We start from the raw sequence: 20,086 nt of genomic DNA on the forward strand, positions 1-20,086 counted from the left end.
CAATATTTTGTGAGACACAGACAAGACCCTGCAAGACTTATATTCACTGATCCATATCATGCTTTTGCAACACTAGAGATAAGATGGACGTGAAAAAAAACATAGTATTAATGTGTTACATCACTATCCTGAAATGGTCTTTGTAGTTCAGCAAGTTCAGTGTCACCATTTGAGTTCTATTAATTGTAATAAAGACATAATAGAAATGATGATAAAATATATTTGTAATCGGTATTTTGCTGTTTTCCACTTGCTTTTCACCCACAGGAGCAAACCTCATTTAACCCTCCTGTCAAGGAAGGAAGGAAAGGAGGAAGGAGGAAGGGAAGGAAAGAGGGAGGGAGGGAAGGAAAGAAGGAGTGAGGGGAAGGAAGGACAGAAGGAAGGAAGAAAGGGTCAATTTGACCCGGGAGGACAATACGAGGGTTAAAAACAAAGCTGGGATTGTATTTGATGGAAGAATAATAATAATCACACATATGTGACCTAAAAATGAATCAACCTCAGCCTCATTTCTATTCGTTACAGCCTATTCGGTGTGTCATGTAGAACCATATGGAGTCTAATATATTTTGTATCCATTGCTAAAATTTGATGCATCTTGACAGCAATCCCTTCCCTTATAGTGCTGACAGTTTTGGCACATGAATGTTGTTTTAAATCTAAATGTATGAAACTGAAATTGTGCAACACAGACACTGATAATATGATAAAAGCGTGCATTGTTCAGCTACAGTGAGAACTTTTCCAGGAATGTTGTTTATCACAAATTGAATTAATCACCTGCTCACTTCTTTTGCTCTTCATTTTAAAGACAATAGTGACATGTTTGCATGCAAAAAAGCAGGTTATCTGAGACTTTGCAAGCTCCATTTTAGCCCAAGAAGCTATATTCTGCAAGAAAAGATATTCCGTATGAAGTTCAGTATTTATACATAAACAGCTGCATGCGTCTCAACATGTGTGTTTAAATACTTATATCATATCTCTAGGGAGTTTATTTTTGGTTTCTGTTGAGAATTAACAGTTGAAGGCCAAATCCTTATCTACATTTCCTCCCTAAGAACTTTCCCTCTCTGCCTCTGACTAATGAGTAACATTTTTTTTTACACAGGAGGCAGAAAGCACAAAGTGTTACAGTCTGATGTTGGCTATAAAGGCAGTTTAGTATAATCTTAAGACAGTAACATAAAATGTGTAAGTTTCCATTTCACTACACAAGGAAGTGATTTTATTATTTTATTTTCTACTTATCTTTGTTTTCCTTTTAATACCAAACTTCATATTTATTTCTAGATTTATTCACTTTATTTTATATTCACTTTATCTTATTATATTTTATTTTATTTGGGTTTTCTGAATGTTTAGATTTATAAGAATTATGATGATAAGAGATATTAGTTTTTTGTATTGTTTTCTTTGTTTCTTTGTTTTTTACTATTTAAAGCACTTTATTATGTATGAAAAGTGCTATATGAAGTCTTATTGATTGATTTATTGTCATATTGAATACTAAATTCAGTGATGATGGTATTGCATGTTGTATAATAATCTAAACATCTAAATTGCCTATAAAGTTTGCACAATACTGTACATGTAATTCACCTTTTTTTTTTTAAATGTATGTATTTTTGGTGACATGTTATTTAGTGCAGTGACCCTTTAGTGTGCCTCGTCCTAGTTGATCTTTCACTGGTTGAGCTGAGCTGGAAGGGTTAAATATTCTGTGAGGCGAGCCCCTCCCTGCCCAGCTAGACTCTTGGATGTAACAGGAGCTCTATGTATTTGCTTTGCTGCCCTCATCATGGCTGCACGGCTGTCCCGGACTGTAATGCAAAGGAATGGCAGCCGGCTGCTTCAGCTCTGCTTCAGGGGGAAGGGGTATACTTCCTCTGCCTCTGGGACCCTCTCTGCCTTCCAGGACAAGCCTCGGAGTGTGGAGGAACTCCCACATAGCAGCTCCTTGAGGATGATTTACAGATTGGTGTTTCAGGGTTTCTACAAGCGTTTACATGAGCTACAGGTACACCAGGCTGCGTGTAATCCTCTATATGGTGTCTATTCTGCAGGTTCATGACACAGCAGTGCAAGTTTGTTTTGAACTGCTTCTAAAAATGTTTTCTATCATGTTTTCTTATTTAAAAAGAAAACCCTCATATAACTTGTCTGCCCTACATGCTGAGTTAACTTGCTGACAATTTTGATAATTTAATGGAGGCACTGCAGTACGTTTCTATTGCATTTGCCCTCACTGATAATACATAATGGAGAAAGGAAGTGTCAGGCTGGTCAGATTACCTTTGTTCCCATAGTAACCCCCAGATAACAACAGCAAGTATCAGCTGACTCTTGCAGAGGAGAAGATTTAGCCTCTCTGCAGGACATACTTTCTGTAAGGTTAACAGCATTTAGCCATGTTCACCTTTTCCTACAAACATGCATTTTTTGTTTTAATTACATAGCACAGTACATTTGTTTAATCTGACAGACAGAAACTTTGTTGAATGGATATTAACATGTTACAGGCCATTGTGGAGAAGCAGTATGTATGTATGTGTGCATGGGTATGTGTGTATGTATGTCTTATATCAATTTTTCTTTTATTTAAGTGTGAGATGTGTGTGTGAGTGATGACAGAAGATGGAGCTGTTTTAAATTTCATTATATTGACCTCAACATTTTGAACTGAATTGAATTGAATTGTCTGTATTGTCATTGCATTACCTCATGCGTTATGTGATTGCTTACACATAAGTTGCTCTGTTAACTCATCTCTCTTGATTTCACACCATCAGATTTATGAAAAGCAGCTATATGGGCCCTTATACAAAGACGGAATGAAGGCAGTGTCCCTGAACACTCCACAGCTGCTTGAGGAACTCATGAGGAACGAGGACAAGTACCCCTGCCGAGGAGACATGTCTTTTTGGAAAGATTATCGCGACATGAGAGGATTTGGCTATGGACCTTTCACTGAGTAAGACGGTCAAATATGACGTGCACAACAAGGCCACATTTCCATTCTCTTGCAAGCATTGTCCTGTATTCTAAGAACAACTTGTAAAACTGGATACTTACATAAAAGCTTTCTAGGGCAAAGTCCAGTCATGTGAGTGGGATGGATTGATCGTAACCAGTGGGTTATTAAAGACGTTGCTCTGAGACTGGAAGGTTGACAATGCAAATTACAACATGGTTGGGTTATTGGGTTGCTTTAAGTGAAACAATACCGTCCTATTGAAGACGGTGTAATGTGGTTAAATGCCTCAAAAAGGCCAGGTATGTGAGATTATTCTGTCAAACATATGCAGGTAACATTTTCATCCACTCGAGAGCACTGACTCAAGTTTATTTTTCAACTGTAAAATTAAATCCTTCAATAACCTAATTTAAATTAATGTTCATAATGTACCAAGACAGTTTTTTTAGGCTAATAAGGTTAAAATAAATGAATAAATAAATACATAAAAATCAGAAAACAATATGTAACAGAAACACATATCAAAACCAAACATAAACATCAATCAGTGCTCTGGTGCTAATCTCAAATACTATCCTTTAGGAGGATTTTAACCACATTACACAGTCTTTATTAAGACAATATTATTTCACTTGGAACTTTCAATGTCAGCCTTCCAGTCTGCATTTAGGAGAACATTTAATCAAGATAACACAGAGCAAAACTGGCCAAACCTGAACAAGACACAACTGTAAAATAACAATTACAAAACAACTGACAAGCATGGCTCAAGGCGGTGAGATGGGTGTGAGGATGTGAACAGGAGAACAAGATATAAGGAGCAGGGCAGGGCTAATGAGACTGATGTAGGATAAGTGTAGAGGGAGGAGCAAGCCGGGAAACACAGGAGAAAAAACACTGAGCAAACTGAAATCCAAAAACCCAGAATACACATGAATAAAACTTAAATGCACAAGTCACACTTAACAAACACAGCATGACATTACCAACCTAGGAACCTTGACCTTAAATACTAGGAACATACATTGCTGTTGACGTAAACATCAACCAGTAGTGGAGTGGCCTGCATAACAGCAGTCGCAGCCAACTAGTGTGAAAGCTAACTTCCTGTACAAGGGCCTTCTCCCATTAAGTCCAGTTCAACAAACAGGGACAAAAGTCACTGGGGCAGAACCATGACACCCATGGGGAAATATAAATCCCACTTCACATTTTTTTGAAACCTAATTTTGTAAATCTTCCTTTTCCCAGGGAGGGAGAGAGGTGGCACAATCTGAGGGTCATGTTGAACAAGCGCATGCTGCATCCAAAGGATTCGGCCCAGTACGGCAGCGTTATCAATGATGTGGTGACAGACTTCGCCAAGAGGATCTACTATCTGCGCCAGTGCAGCGCGACGGGAGATTTGGTGACCAACTTGGCCAATGAACTCTATCAGTTCTCACTGGAGGGTAGGTGGAAATCTGCATGATCGTTAAAACTGAAAGTGCTGAAACAACAAGACTTGCAATGTGCAGGTTTATTTCAATCTTAAATCCTGATTAAAACGAAAAACCCTGAAAATCATTGTTAATATACATTTTAGTTTGGTGTTTTCTGTTTTTTTGGTACAATTTTGGACTTTCTAATTTTCTGGTCACTCAGGTATTGCCTCCATACTGTTTGAGACGAGGATTGGCTGTCTGGAAAAGGAAATCCCTGCAGGTACACAGGACTTCATCAATTCCATAGCCCAGATGTTCTCCAACAGTTTTGCTGTGGTGTTGGCGCCCAAGTGGAGCCGCAATCTACTTCCCTACTGGGGACGCTACATCGCTGGATGGGAGGGTATCTTCAGCTTTGGTGAGTTGTAAAGAGAGATAATGACACATGCAGTTTAATGACATCTGAGGTTTTAGATAGTTTAAAGCTCACAGTGATTGGACTGTTTTTTGCTGTAAATCTGCCACTACTACTATACCACATTGTAGAAAAAATGTCTATAGGTCTTTTTCCAAGCATATTGTACTGTGAAATAAACTATGGACATAATACACAAATAAGTTATTGAGATTGTACTGTAAGACAACCCCAGCCCCCCAAAAAACGAACAAAAACCCCTCTTTGCTTTGTTGGGATAATATTCACCGAAGAACATTGTTCAATATCAAGATCAATATCAGTATCAGTATAGATAATTCAGTTTTAGGACTAGTTCATCTACTGTCCTTTAAAGGGTTAGTTAGTTCAACAATCTAGGAGAAGTTGGGAGATTGATACCAGTCTGATTTGTAAGTTAAATATGAAGCTAACGCCAGCAGCCAGTTAGCTTACCTGTACATAACCACCACTAAAATAAGTTTTTGGTAGTAAAAATGAGACTTAAGATGGTACTTAGTTAGATACATTGGTCTTGGTAGGTGGTTCTTGCTACCTTTGGACAGAGCTAGGCAAGCTTGTTTCCCCTTGTATCCAGTATTTATGCTAAACTAAGCTAACTAGCTGCTGGCTGTGGCTTGATATTTTGGTACACGTAAGAATCTAATGCATCTATTTCCCATCCAACCCCCTGTAACAAATCAAATAAGCATATTACCCCAAATTTCTAACAATTCCTTCAAAATGCTGTGGGTTTGCTTTACATTTTTGTAAAACTATGATGGATATGCAAATACAAAAAATAAACATCATTATTTTAGGTAAACAATTGATCGACAAGAAGATGGAGATCATTCAGCAGCGCATCGACAACAACCAGGAGGTGGAGGGCGAATATCTGACATACCTCTTATCAAACACTCAGATGAGCACTAAAGATATATACGGCAGTGTCACTGAGCTTCTGTTAGCCGGAGTGGACACAGTAAGTATGTACCGATGTCTACAGAAAAGGAAAATAAAAGAAATCTAGTTTTGATGTTTACCTCCAGAGCCAAACCAAAGTTTTATGCCAGAGAGATAAATCTTGCAGTTGGCAGTTGGCTGGCAGTTTTTCTATATTTACGAATTTCATGTGCAGAGCCAAACCAACAAAGACATGATCTACTAACAAGCACTGTGTGAATATCCAAAGCCTGAAAACGATTAAAAACACATCAGTGAGGCAAACTGCTGCCCTGGGTGACATCAATCAAGTGTTTGGTCATGGTACTTTGTTTAGAAATGGCTCCAAAGACTAATTACAGCCATCACATTTGCAATCTCCTAAGAGTAGTTCTGTATGAAGCAAGCACCGATGAGAATCTGCTGTCGTCCAAAACAGCAGAGATTTCTCAGAATCAAAAGTGAAATAATTAAAGCCAATGGCAATACCATTTAGGATATAAATAAAACTGGCAGCGAATTATCCGCTCTGCCAATGGAACTGATAAAGACACAACAAGGATAAAATCTCCTGTTTAAATGTTGAGTAATATAGCGGTTATATTTTAAAAATGTGGATTAAATGGAGCAAAAAAACCCAGTACAGCTTCTGTGCTCCTGGTCCCGAAAAATACATGCCTACAGGACTGAAATGTACCATTGAAATACGTTAATTTGAAAGTTGTGCTGTTTGACACAAACACAAAAAAAGATTAATAAGATTACATTTCGTGGCTATTTTATGAACTGCTGTGAAATTGGGTGGGATTGGGGGAGAGTATTATCCATAAAGTCAAGGGTGGAGCCAGACCTACACCCCAGAGACTGAAAACATGATCACTCTTTTTAGTCTTCGGAGCCATTTCTAAACAAACTAATGGGACTGTAATCTTCATAATGATGGAACATGTCATCCAGTGTATCAGTGTAGCTCAATGATTAAAAAAAATTGATTTTGGACAACAGCAGAGGTCGATGGCATAGATGAATAAGATACTGTATATCAGGCGTTGGAAACACACAGTACCTGACTACACATGATATTTGTTGACAATAAGAAAAATACAGAAAATGGCTGGCCTTATCCTTTAACCAGATGTGTTATGAAAAGTCAGAATCAGATCTAAAAAAATATGTTTTTCTTTGTTCTCAAGACATCCAACACCCTCACATGGACTTTGCACCTGCTGTCCAAGCACCCACAAGTCCAGGACAGACTTTATAAAGAAGTGTCCACATTGGTACCAGCAGACCAGATCCCCTCCGCTGAGCAGGTTACTGCCATGCCTTATTTAAGGGCTATAATTAAGGAAGCACTGAGGTTAGGACATTGCATTATCAGCAACAACAACCAACCAAACTAAATTAAATGAAATTGTATTATTATAATTATTATTTGTTTTACAGGATGTACCCTGTGGTTCCTACAAACGCAAGGATCCATGCAGAAAAGGATCTTATTATCGGTGGATTTAAATTCTCAAAGAACGTGGGTCTGCTTTTTTAATCACACTTCTTGTTTTTCTTGTTCTTTGTTTTGTGTGTACTTGTATTAAAAGTTCATTATACTGCAGAGAGAAACCTGGTAACTATACTTGTATACTACATAAAGAATGAGCCGTATGAATCACTGCAACAAAACAAACACATTTGATGTTAGTTTCAGGATATAATCTATTGTCTGTTGTTTCTTCAGACCGCTTTCAAGATTTCCCACTATGCCATCAGTCATGATGAGGAAGTATTCCCTGACCCGTTCACATTTAAGCCAGAGAGATGGCTCCGTGATGGCCGAAAGAGGCCACACGCCTTTGGCTCCATCCCGTTTGGCTTCGGAGTGAGAAGCTGTGTCGGCCGCCGGATTGCTGAACTAGAGATGTATATGCTTCTTGTGCGGGTAAGAGACAAGTGAGATAAACTTTTCAAACATCAAATACATTTGATGTAAACTTGGGGGTTAATGAAGTCAGAATTCTCACTGAAAAAAAACCCAATTTGATTTGCAGCACAAAGGAGACGCCTGTATGAGCTTTGCTTCATTCAACTTCATATTTTTCTTTTTTTCAGCTCATCAGGCAGTTTGAAATCCAACCAGATCCCACAATCAAAGAGGTGAAATGCCTCAACCGCACTGTTCTGGTACCAGACCGACCAATAAACCTACACTTCGTGGACAGAGGAAGTGGAAATGCAGCTTGATTTGAATGCAAAGAGAGAGAGAGAGAGGGACAGTAGCAGTAGGTTTCCAACCTTTGCTCTTAACAAAGTTAGTGTGATGAGACACAGACACGTTCCTGCTAGATGTTTATGCACATCATCAATTGGTTACATCAGTTTCCTGAAAGAACACTATGAAATGACATGAATTGTCATCATGTCAGTTTTATTACTTGTATTAAAAGAGTTGAATATATTTGTAATCACTATTTTGCTGCCTTGCACTTACACTAGCTAACTTCCTTTTTAAACTGAAGCTGGATCTGCATTTCATGTATATAATATGTATAAAATGTACATATAATATCTGAACCTGAATTGTGCATTCATGTATGTAAACTGGGAGTGAATCAGCCTCAGCCTCATTTCTATTCCTTACAACCTATTCAGTGTGTCATGTATAACCACATAGTGTCACTTTCTATAGACCAATAAAGCCTAATATTTTTGTATCCATTAACATTGCTGTAAATAAAGATGTTGAATGAATTATTAAATCAGTAATTTGATGCATCTTGAGAGAGATCCCTTCCTTTCTAGTGCTGTAAGTTTTACCACATGAATGTTTTTTTTTAAGTCCAAATTTGTGAAACTGAAATTATGCAACAATCCCAGTGAATTAGACACAGATTAAATGAGAAAGGCAAGCATTGTTCAGCGGCTGTAAGAACTTGTGGGGAATGTTGTTTTCTAGAGACTGAATCCATCCACTGCTTCCTTTTTTTCCTCGTTCCTCAAAATACGTACACTACATTGAAAGTCTGTGAGATGTAGGCCAACATTTTTAAGACATTGGTGACATTTTTGTATCCAAAAATGCCAATGTCATGTATACAAACACCAACTCTTTACAGAGCTATACAAAAATAAACTAAATATTTCCTCCAGAATTTCTTCACTTCACAGGGAAAGGCCAACAAAAGGTGAGACAAACTTCATTCACTTATCTGACACTTGTAATTTAGCTGAGGCCGAAAGACAATGATGAATGCAATGCATAAAATTAAAGTGTATAAACATAAATATATCATAAATGCAACAGTCTTTTATAGACTCCATCCCTTCAACCCAAAGCTCTTCAGATATCACACAACTTATTTTCTTAATCTAGGTCTCCCAAAGATGACTCGACAAACTGGACTTCAAAAAAGATCCACAGAGTGTGACATTAAATGTTTGGAGGCAGGGACATGACAAATGCAAAGTTAAGTGTTATATTTATATCTGTATTAGTCCTGACTGAATGATAAAAACAGACTCAAGACTCTTTGAGCAATGGGACAACAGTATTTCATGCTTCAATTAACAACACCATTAATAATAATGCTAATGATAATAATAGTCATACTATGCACCCTTATGAAGTTTGATTTATAAAGTTTCTTTATGTGCAATAAATAAAACTTTCCGTGTCCCCACGGAAAGTTGATCATATCGCTTCTGACTTATGCCTGCTATTCCTCTTATCAGCCAGCAGGGGGAGGCACTATTGCATGATGAGAGCAAAGCGATTGAAATTCACCAATGCTAGAAGAGTCCACAGGAGTGTCATCCTGCAGTGTGCATTGACAGACCTCAGTCCAGTGGTTTAAAGAAGCAGCTGTGGAGGTTATTAATGAGCCAAAGACAGATCTCTGTAGACTATACGGGTCTAATGGACACACCACAGAAAAAAAAACATGATAAAGGTGTGGGACGAAATATCTCAAGTCAGGCATGGTAATATATTCTAATTGTGTGGTTAAAAATATTACACAAATTGGTACAATCAAGCCCTTCCGGTTGTGAATGGCAACTTGACAGATTTCACATTTAAGACCAGTTAATTGGGGACAGCCTGTCCAATTGGGGACAAAAGCCATATGTCTCCAGCTGGGGGAACGAAGTTGGTTTTGGGGGTCAGTGGTTAAGGTTAAGGTTGGGGAAAGTCTTAAGGAAATGAATGCAAGTCTATGTAATGTCCCCAAATGTGACCATTATCTGCTTCCAGTCAAGCCCTTCCGGATTAGAGTGGCAACCTGAACCAGTCTTAAAACCAAACGTAAAACATGCAAATGTAAGCGGGTGTGTGTGTTTGTGTGTGAGTGTGTGTGAGAGAGAAAGAGACAGAGAGAGGTGGAGAGAGAGAGAGAGAGAGAGAGGGAGAGAGAGAGAGAGAGAGAGAGAGAGAGCCTCTATGTGCTGTTTAAGTATTGGCGGCTACCTGTTGGCTCTCCACAGTCTGCAGTGGGAAGTCACTTCAGGCGCATGGTGCCTAAAAACAAGTGCGTAAAAACTGCGTAAACACCTATTTCATTGCCCGACTGGTAGCGCAGTGATGCAAGACCGACTGCGCAGATATGTGGTCTGTCTGGGCGGAATAAAGTCATAATAAGTCTACCTGCAGCAGCGGCGGCGTGAAGGGAAGGGAAAGTAACCGAGCGGTGTCATTTTTGAATGGGTTTGGACGTGTGCGCTCTGGCTTTGCTCGGATGGGATGCACAGTGAGCTTCATCTGCTGTGAAGAGGACTTTCTGCAAATGCCTGTTTACCAACATGAGGAGGAGAAGAAGAAAAAGGTAAGTGGCAAATGGGTGCAGACACGAGTGGGCGTCAAAACGAGACCTGACAAAAGGGTTTGGTGCTGAAAAGGCTGCGTGTTTGCTCAGCTTGTTCTCAATTTGATATTTCAGATTGGTCACGTTTACTTACAAGCTGTTACATGTATGATATATTACTGAATTTAATATATTTATGTCTTTTAGTTGTAAGATTCCCAACCTCTGGTCACAATTAAACATAGCCTGCAGTCCAATGAGTCATGGAAAGTCCTCTTAAACCACATATTAACAGCAATAATAAGCATGTTTAAGAAACCATCAATCCAGGCACGTCTTTGGTTATTATTACCTGCTTTGACATTAGGCATTCAAACTCTGCTGTGAGACAATGAAGTAAACCATTCACTATAATGACTGCCAAGGGCAACTCCAAGTTCAGTCATGCTTGCACTTTACAACAAAAAGCACAGGGATCATCTATGGTGTGATCTTACCTGTAGTGATGTCATGGAAATCATTTACTGTTGATGTTTCTGCCTCTTTGATTCTGCTGATGAGTTATTTAGATGTGTAGAAGTTGGTAAATATAATAGTGTTTTGCAGCAAGAGGCTCTAATTTCTGCTTTGTGGAATGTAGTCGATGACCTGCACTGATTTACTTCCTCAAATCCAAAGCAAACAAGTTAGGGTTGATTATAATTAATATAAGTTTATATAAATCTATACTTAACATTAATTTAACACTCTCAAAAGTCTTTACATCTCTGTTCGTGAATATGCAAGACTCTCATCAGCACCAGAGCTCCTAAATTCACTGAAAATTCAACACTGTGATGACCCTCAGTCTAATCTTGACAATCCTTCACGATGCCAGATTGTGTTTTTAATGAACCTCTGTTGGTGGTTTGGCAAGAAATATTTGGAGTTGATTATGAAGGATTCAAGGGTTGTTTTTCCAGTCTCAGAGCTGACTTGGCATTGGGTTGGCAGTTTTAAAATAAAACTGAAAGTGCGAAATGTACCTGAAAGGTCGTGTCACAATATTTAAACACTGGTGGTTGATTTCGACATTGACATTCTTCTCCTGCAATCCTGCTGTGGCAAGATTTGGAAAGGTTGGCACTGATGATGCCCTTCAGTTACCTCTAGGGCTGCAATTGACAATTATCTCCATTATTGGTGAATCTCTTGATTATTGTCTAGATTAATAGATTAGTTGTTTGGTCTTATAACATGTCAGAAAATGATGAAAACTGTGAGTTTCCCTGAACCGAAGATGCAACCTAAAATCTCTTATTTTGTCTTGAGCAATGAAGAAATTCAGTTCACTATTGGGGACTAAAATACATTCACATCTGAGAAGCTGGAATCAGATTATTTTGGCATTTTTTTGCTAAAAAGAAATCTCAAAATGATTATCATAGAATCAAAACAACTGGTGATTAATTTTCTGCCAATCGGCTAATCGGCTTATCAGTGCAGCTCTAGTTACCTCAAAGTTGAAACCTTTATTCATTAAGTGTTCAGAGGTGCTCACTACAACCATAATTATGTGTTTATTTCTGCGTGCTGTAAAGTGCATTTCCAGTTCTGTTTGCTGTGGTCATTTAGAGTCAAAGCGTGAATGAAAACATATTGTCCACAGCACAGAAACACACTGCACAGCAAACATCGTAAAGCTCGTGCTGCTGGGAAGTAACACTGAAGAGACGCTTCTAGACACCTCGGATGTGCTGAGCTGTCTGGTGGCACAGACAAACAGCTCGCACCGAGGCGTGTAGGGCTGTGGGCACATGGAGAGCTGTGGGAAATGAATGCCCTGACTCTGCCAGCAGAGTTGCGGTTGGAAGTAATGAAGTGGTGCTAAAGTGTTGAAAATAGTCACTCAAGTGGAGTAGCCAAGTGTCAGTCATGCTGTGTGTGGAAACAATCAGCATTCACTCTTGATTTTAAAGGAACTTTTGCAAGAAGTTCTAAAAATGTGGAGCTGTTCATTGCCGTCCTCTCAAAGACTGAAAAGAGTAAGTTTATGTTAACAGAATTTGAATTGCTCCAATTGCCAAATACAATAATGATTTATCTTGAAGACACTGTGGAGTGAAGAATACCTTTTAACTTTTGTGTACTGAATATCTTTGCTTCTCTGTAGTGTATTTACTTTGCCAAATGGTGCGCAAACCTTAGCATTTTTTTTTCATGCATACCATTTGCTCTTGTTTTCATGCCTGATGTTTGCGGCAGGTGTGCTCAGGTGCAGAGAGATTGCTTCCTGTGGTAAATGCTCCCTGTGTACGTGTGATGATGCTTGTGGTCTGTTTCCTAGATGAAGAAGAGAGTTTAGTCCTGCTGTCAGCAGGGAGACCCACGGCGCAGAAACTTTGAAGATCGATAACAATCAGCCAGAAAGTAAAACCCTCATGTAAAAACCAAAGTACACAACAGAGACTTTGAACCAGATGAGGGGGTCTTGAATAGGCTTCGGGAAGAATGTCGTCTGTGTTTTTTTTGTCCAGTGTTTGGTGTTTTAAGAGAAATACATGGGCTGACAGACACTTGACAGAATACAATTCATGTCTGACTGCAAACATGCATCTGGAGTTGTGGAGATGATTTATTACAGGTTGTGCATTTGCGGAACATTTTGTTTATAGAAGCAAAAATCAATGGAAGTCCCTCTCCTGTGTTATTTCTCATGTGGTGCCCTTTGCTTACAATTTACACACATTTGAAGGGGATCTTCTACATGTACCATGGTTGTCACTTTCTAGTTCGAACGATATTGAAATGATCCGCAATTTGTACAATTGTGCACTCCCCTCATCGTGCATGCTAGGTGGAGTGTGCTGAATAATATGCAGCCAAACGATGTTGTACATTTGGTGTTGCTCTGCTTGACTGTGGTGCCTCCACCTCCACTGGCTCAGCAGGGTGGTAAGCTAGCAGGTGAGCCCACAGATTGTTGTTGAAGACAGCTGCCGAAGTCGACTTACTTTGTTGTTGACTTTGCCGTGTGCAACCTAAAATACTTCCACACACCATAGCTTCTCAGATGTCTCGGTGTTGTGATTGTCTGCATTAACATTGGATTAGTTTACTGATAGGTCAATACGGTGTGCTACAGGTCAAGCTAGTGAAGTTTTTGAGCTTCTTCTGCTGGATCATAAGGAAAACTGCTTCAAATGGTCTGATGTGTAGACTGCAGCATTCATTTCAAACAAGTCATTACAGCTCGAATATAAATGTTTCACCCCACGTTCAAGCAAATGTGACAGCCCTAACATTTAGATTTTACATGCTTCTGCATACTGTCTTGCACACTGCTATGTGTTTATTCAATGGTGATATTTTGGTTTTTCACCACACTTCTATATGTACACAGGAGTTGCCTCACTCATCCAATGGGAGGACTGGACATGTTTGCAGTCTGCATTTGGTTTTGATATAATTTATCTCTGTTTTCTGTTCCTGATTGCTTTCTGACAATCTTTTTAAGGCCAGATAACATTTAACATTTTTGTTTGTGCCAGTGTTACTTTTCTTTTCAGTGTCTTATAATTAGAGGCCAGTGTTGGTCTGAGTCAGTCTGGTCAAGACGGGTTTGACAGACTGAGGTTAGTCTCAGTAATTGATCCAGCAGAGTCTTTTCTGGGATTTGACTGGAATTTTTTTTTTGGGGGGGGGTGACTGGAGAACTAGACTCGAATGGTGGTTCAAACTCTAATTGCTGTCTTCTACATTTTCAGTATTAGATGGTGTCTGCCTGGTTCTGCTGTTTTTGATAGTTTTTTATGTACTCATGTGGGGTGTGTCAACAAAATTCTGCACATTTTGCCTGGACAAATACAAATAAATGAGGCCTGGTTTGATTGCATTATAATTGCATTTATATTTCGGTGCTTTTTCCCTCCATTTTCATTTTCTTGTGTGCAAATTGGCACAAACTTCCATGGCTCAATTGTCTGTGTGCCTTAATATAAATTGTAAAATGTTAAAAATAAATGCTTTTTTAAAATAAAAGGCACAATAAAGAGAGAGAAGGGTGTATTTTTTAGTGTTTTTTAATGAATAATTCTATGCTATTATAAATGTGATGAGACCAATACAGTAACAGACATTTTAAAGCAATATTGAGTCCAATCTCAGACGAGTATCTGTCTGTTATCCATCACTGGGTTTCAAGTAGCGAGCACTCTTGACATTAGTAATACCGCAGAGTTTCCCTCCTTAAGAAATTAATCCTCATTTCATTCTGATGCCTGTCAAGCCCGGGTCTCTATCTCTCCTGTTTCTGAATTCCCACCGAAGTGTCAGACGGCAGGCGGGGGCTTTCCTGGGATTTGAAGATTTTTGATAAAGGTATGCGGTGAACTGAGAGTTACCTGCCGTCCCATATTGCATTCCAGTGGATGCTTTAGCTGCGGGGAAACAGTGTGTCCTCTGTGCTGCGTCTCTGGGGAGGCCTATCATTTCACTCCTACCTGCCGACGTTGACCCGCACATGGGCCCCAGAACAAGACCCTCTCTGTGTGTTCCTGTGTGGAAAGGTGCCCAGTGTGTGCTTGACCCGGGAGAGGCTTGTGATGCCTCAGCAAAGTTAACCCCTGTCATGTTACCTTTTAATGCCCATGCACACAGGAATTTAACCTCTTGCGAACATTTCTGCATATTATTTCAGAGGAGGAAGTGTTCTTAAATTGACCTATTCTTCACATGACAGTCTGGGTAGAATATGTTACATATTGGTTGTCTTATCGATGATATTTAGAGGAATAGAGGATAGCAAAGACATCTTAATGTAACCTAATTTCATATTGTTTGACTCTCACTTACAACTGTCTGTCTTGTAGTCTCCCACATGCTGCATTATCTCTCAGCACCAAAATATCATGATTTAACAAATTTTAAAAATCTTTCTGCTACTCTGCATCTCTGCATCCTTCCTTAACAGCTTCCCACTAACTCAATAATATGATCCGCTTACTTAATAAGAAACTTGTGCACAGCAGTCGTGACATTCAAAAATAACATGGGAGGGGGGAGAATGTAATCAGAGCAGCTTCTTTATCTTGTCAACCTCAGATGTGTGTCTAATTTTGCATGTGTGAATATACTGCAACATAAAGCAGCAGACTTGAAGGAGCACAACTCTATTAACAGAAGCAGCCAGGACCATTACATTTACAGTGATGGAGCAATAATTATGTATTGGAAAAGCACTTTATGCTCTTTCAGTCATATAAAAACCATTAAAATGTAATGCAACTGAGAAGTGAATAGTCTGAGAAAAGCAGCTGTGCCAATGGGTCAGTCCAAGCAAATATTACTGTCGATGAAAAAGCCTGTCTGCATTTGAGTTGGGATGACTGAACTCATGCAGACAAATTTATCTCTTCTACATTTAAGGTCAGAAAGAGATACTTCAGATTACTTTTAGTCTCAGCTGTCAGTTTGGAGCGTGTCAAACAGTTGTTCGCATGATAATCGTCCAGTTATTTGGTAGAGAAATATAAAATCTATTTATATATATATGTATGCAACTTCAGAAGGTTTAAAATCCAAATGTAGATGTGTTTGTTAAATTGTACAACTCGAGCCAGCTGCTAGCGTGGAACCGTCTAATGATCTGAGCCTCTTTTCTTTCCATCCATTTCGGGAGCTTTAACTTTTTAACGCCTCGTGGTCAAAGGATGTGTGAATCCGATGAGCGGATATTTCTTTTCCAAATAGCCTTTCAAGACATTACTGATTCAGTGATGCGTGACATTGGCCACAAAGCCTCTGGAACAAGAAGATAATGGGATACAAAAGGCGTTCATTGAGCTTCTTAAAGTGTCTTTAATTCACTTGGCAATGCACAGTGGATAGAATGACAGTCAGAATGATAGATTAAGGCACAGGGCAACTGTATTTTCCCCCAAAAGTCACGGTTGTGTGCCCCTTTTCTTGGAATGTAAAGCAGAGGCTTTACTTCCACTTCTGCCTCAGACCTTGTGGCATCAGTGCAACATAATACACTTGGTTAAGTCCTATACCATGCAACTTCTATGGCTTTGTGTGCCGTGAATGTGCTCTTTATGCTGCAGTTTTGTTGATATTTCTCTACGTGTGGGGGGGATTTTCTTGTTTTCGCCCTAATACTTGGCAAGGCGATGTGGCATTTGCTCTTGGCAACGTCGAAATCCCACAAAGTCTCACTCTGGGGGCCTTTGTAGCCATTCACAACACTTCCGAGTGATGGACAGGGAGCTCGGCTCTCCCAGGTCGCATCCCTTTCGCCTCAAAATGTGTCTTTTGTTGATATTTGTGGCTTGTCTCTTTTCCCGGGGTCTTTTTCACCAAGGTCGGATGCCACAGGGCTCCAAGGGTAATTACTGTGACCGTGGAGCAGAAGTTAGGCTGGGCTACCCAGGTCGACCAATCATGTTTTCATCATTGGGAGAATGTTTTTCTTTGGGGACGTAATAAATCCCCCCTTTGACATGCTGCATTTACTCTGAATACACACAGGAAGAAAGACCACAGATTTTTCCTCTCTCTCTCTCTATTTTGCACCAATGCTTGTAACAAGCTGAGGCAGATCATTGTTGCCAGTTCGCCCTGACTGGTTTTTAAAAGGATAGGTTTGCACACTTAGACATTCCTCTGTGGAGGAATTTCATAGGTATTTGCACTGGAATGTGGTTTCTCAGTGGACTGTGAGGGGAAACGTAATGGGCATTATTTAACCATAATGTGTGTAATGCACATATAGACGACTCACTGTCACAGGCAAAGTTGTGCAGAAAGTAAAAGGGTTCACTGGATTGAACAAGACTTTTTCTTTGACCGGTGACTAAGCTAACGGAGAGTGAATGAGATATTAGACTTGTCTATCTATGTTTGCAGAAAAACTTTCTCTTTCTCTTTACATGTGTCTCCAAGTACCCAAAAAGAAAACACAGGTGGGGAACAACAGTTGATTGTTCTGCAGAGAAAGTTTGTCATGCCTTTATTATTAGTAGAACAGGAGTAGAAACTTAATAGCCCTCCATAAAAAAAAAAAAAAAACCCAGAACCCATGTTCCACGTTCCGGTCCTGATCCCTGTTAATGAGAGCGGGTCTGTCCCTCCCTATGCGCCGGGGCAAAGGAATCTTTAATTAAATCACACTCCTGGACCTGATGCTACATGTGTTGCACGCGCCTGAAATCCAACACAAGCGTCGCTGGCATGCCGCACATTTATATCATATAGACACAAGAGTTGGAGTTTATTTATGGCGCCTCCAAAACTGTGTTCACACCAAAGCTGAAAATATACTCATTCTATTTTTTTCTCACGTAAAGGGTTGGGCAATAAAATTATATATAACGTGAGATGATTTGTCCACAGTTGGAGATTTACTATATTAATATACACTGGTGGTAATCTCAGTAATGTTTGTGGTTGCATTAAGGCGATTCTGTAAATCAATGAGCAGGGCTTTTATAGAGAGCCGAAGTCGCAACATGACTTCTTTCCTCTGTTTCATTAGCTTCTGTAACTCAGGACAATCTTTCATTCAGCTTTTCATTCATCAGTCTTTCTTGAAAAAAATAGATGTGTTCCTGCGGTTTAGTTTCCATATTTGAAGACCACTGCAGTAGTTACTATCAGAAACTTTGAAACTTTAGTGATTTTGATTAAATAACAATATTTATTTGTGAGAACAGTTAAAAAACTACAGCAGTGCAGGGATGGCATCATAACTTGGTTTCATCCACATCCATAAAATTCATCAATGCAAGTCTTTTTTTAATCTTCTAGTTGTAATCTCGGTCTACAAACTTCTACTTCTTCTCTCTGTCTTGCTGTTATTACAGAAATGTCTGAGTTAACTGTGACCCTGAACCTCGCCCGTGATGTTTAGCCTACTAAGGCTGCACAATTAATCAAAATTCGATCGAAATCGCAATATAGCCTATAGGCACAATATATGTTATATATGTACCATTTTAAATTAAATATTGTATGCTGTCCTGTAGAGATCTCCTGGCCTACACATCATATTCTAGAGACTCAAGAAAACATCTTTGTGTGGTACAAATCCCCACAAAAATCACAACATAATCAATTTCACATGTGTTTTAATGACAATGAGAATAATGATGTGAGTTTTATCATTCCCAGCCCTAATGTCTAGGAGCTTCTAGGAAATAGTGTTCGCTAAAGGCCACAAAACACATAAATATTGAATAAACAATGATATTACATTGCCAAAAAACTCTTGCACTTATCTAAACATATGAAGTGAGCGACATGACATACTGTTGAGAGAAGCTCTGTTTGAAGGCTGGATTATTAGTTAAATAAAGATAATATTTACTTAATTGTCCAGTGAGGGTTATTTGTCTTGGGTTCCACGCTGCTGCATTGCACAACACACATGCCATCAGTGTCACAATGCAATGCACATGTACATATTCAACATACATTCAAGTTTAAACATTAATCTATTTAAACATGCTTAAATTCACATGGTGAGTGAGATAGTATATATCTGGGATAATAAAATGGAATAAAAGGAAAAGGGAAATAACATTCTCCCTAAAACAGACATGCCTATGTTATTGTAACTATGAACACTTTCTTTACTGACTTTTCCCATTTTTTCTATATATTACACTATAATAATGATCATAAAATGAACTGTGGTAGAAGGTTTTTTTCCCATATCAAAGTGATTCTAATGAGCAAACTACATTATCCGCTGACGTACTCTATACAGCAATACCATACATTAGTAACAAGCTAATTGGTTGCCATATGTTTATCTCTTGCCTAATGTTGTTTTTACTCTGTAATTTTGTTGATGTATGTCTTTTTAAATGTGCGTGGGACACAGGCAACTGTATGTAACATCCTCGTTATAAACAGTCATTTAAGATAAGCCACAATTAGGGTTAAATAACAGCAGCAACAGGGCATCAGGCATAAAAGCCTTTTATTGTTAATACAGTTTCTTTGTATGGACTTTCCCAGACAGCGAGAAAAACATATTGGATTACCTAAATTGAGGGGTTTTACCCTTTAATCCCAATTCTTTTTACATTACAGTAGTCACCTAAGTTCTGAGAACATAATATGCTACTTCTCTGCCTTCTGCGTGCCTATCTGCCTTGGCAAGTGTTCATGGCATGACTCTGAAAATAGCCTTAATACCTCTACAACACAGTATTGTGTTGTAAAAGGCTGCGTATAACTGTGTGCCAGCTGAGACCGGAGGCTAATATTTCTTTGCGTATGTAAGTAATACACCACTTTACCAAATTTGATAACTAGATTTGATCACAGTTGCGTAACAAGTTACTGTAGTTACTGAAATCACATTTTAGTGTTAAGTCCAAACTGAAGTCACAGCCTTGACACCGACTTGACTTCAATTTAATAACTGTATACTACAGTGAAGGGCAGTTTGTTGATGAATGTCATGCATACTTCATCACGGGTTAGGGTTACCCTAACCCATCAAGGCTTTCAGTTATAAATA

At 39.0% G+C, this 20,086-nt stretch overlaps 1 protein-coding gene across 1 annotated transcript; it reads left to right on the top strand.

The window, feature by feature from the left end:
* The first annotated feature begins 1,804 nt into the window (after positions 1-1,804).
* LOC128367942 (sterol 26-hydroxylase, mitochondrial) lies at positions 1,805-8,020 on the top strand. The gene is made up of 9 exons (XM_053328635.1): positions 1,805-2,023; positions 2,796-2,977; positions 4,232-4,431; positions 4,625-4,822; positions 5,659-5,822; positions 6,976-7,142; positions 7,229-7,310; positions 7,518-7,718; positions 7,889-8,020. Exons 1-9 carry the CDS (start codon positions 1,805-1,807, stop codon positions 8,018-8,020), a joined length of 1,545 nt encoding a protein of 514 aa, XP_053184610.1.
* Positions 8,021-20,086: the final 12,066 nt, after the last annotated feature.

The sequence above is a fragment of the Scomber japonicus genome, chromosome 11 (assembly GCF_027409825.1).
Source record: "Scomber japonicus isolate fScoJap1 chromosome 11, fScoJap1.pri, whole genome shotgun sequence".
NCBI lineage: Eukaryota > Metazoa > Chordata > Actinopteri > Scombriformes > Scombridae > Scomber > Scomber japonicus.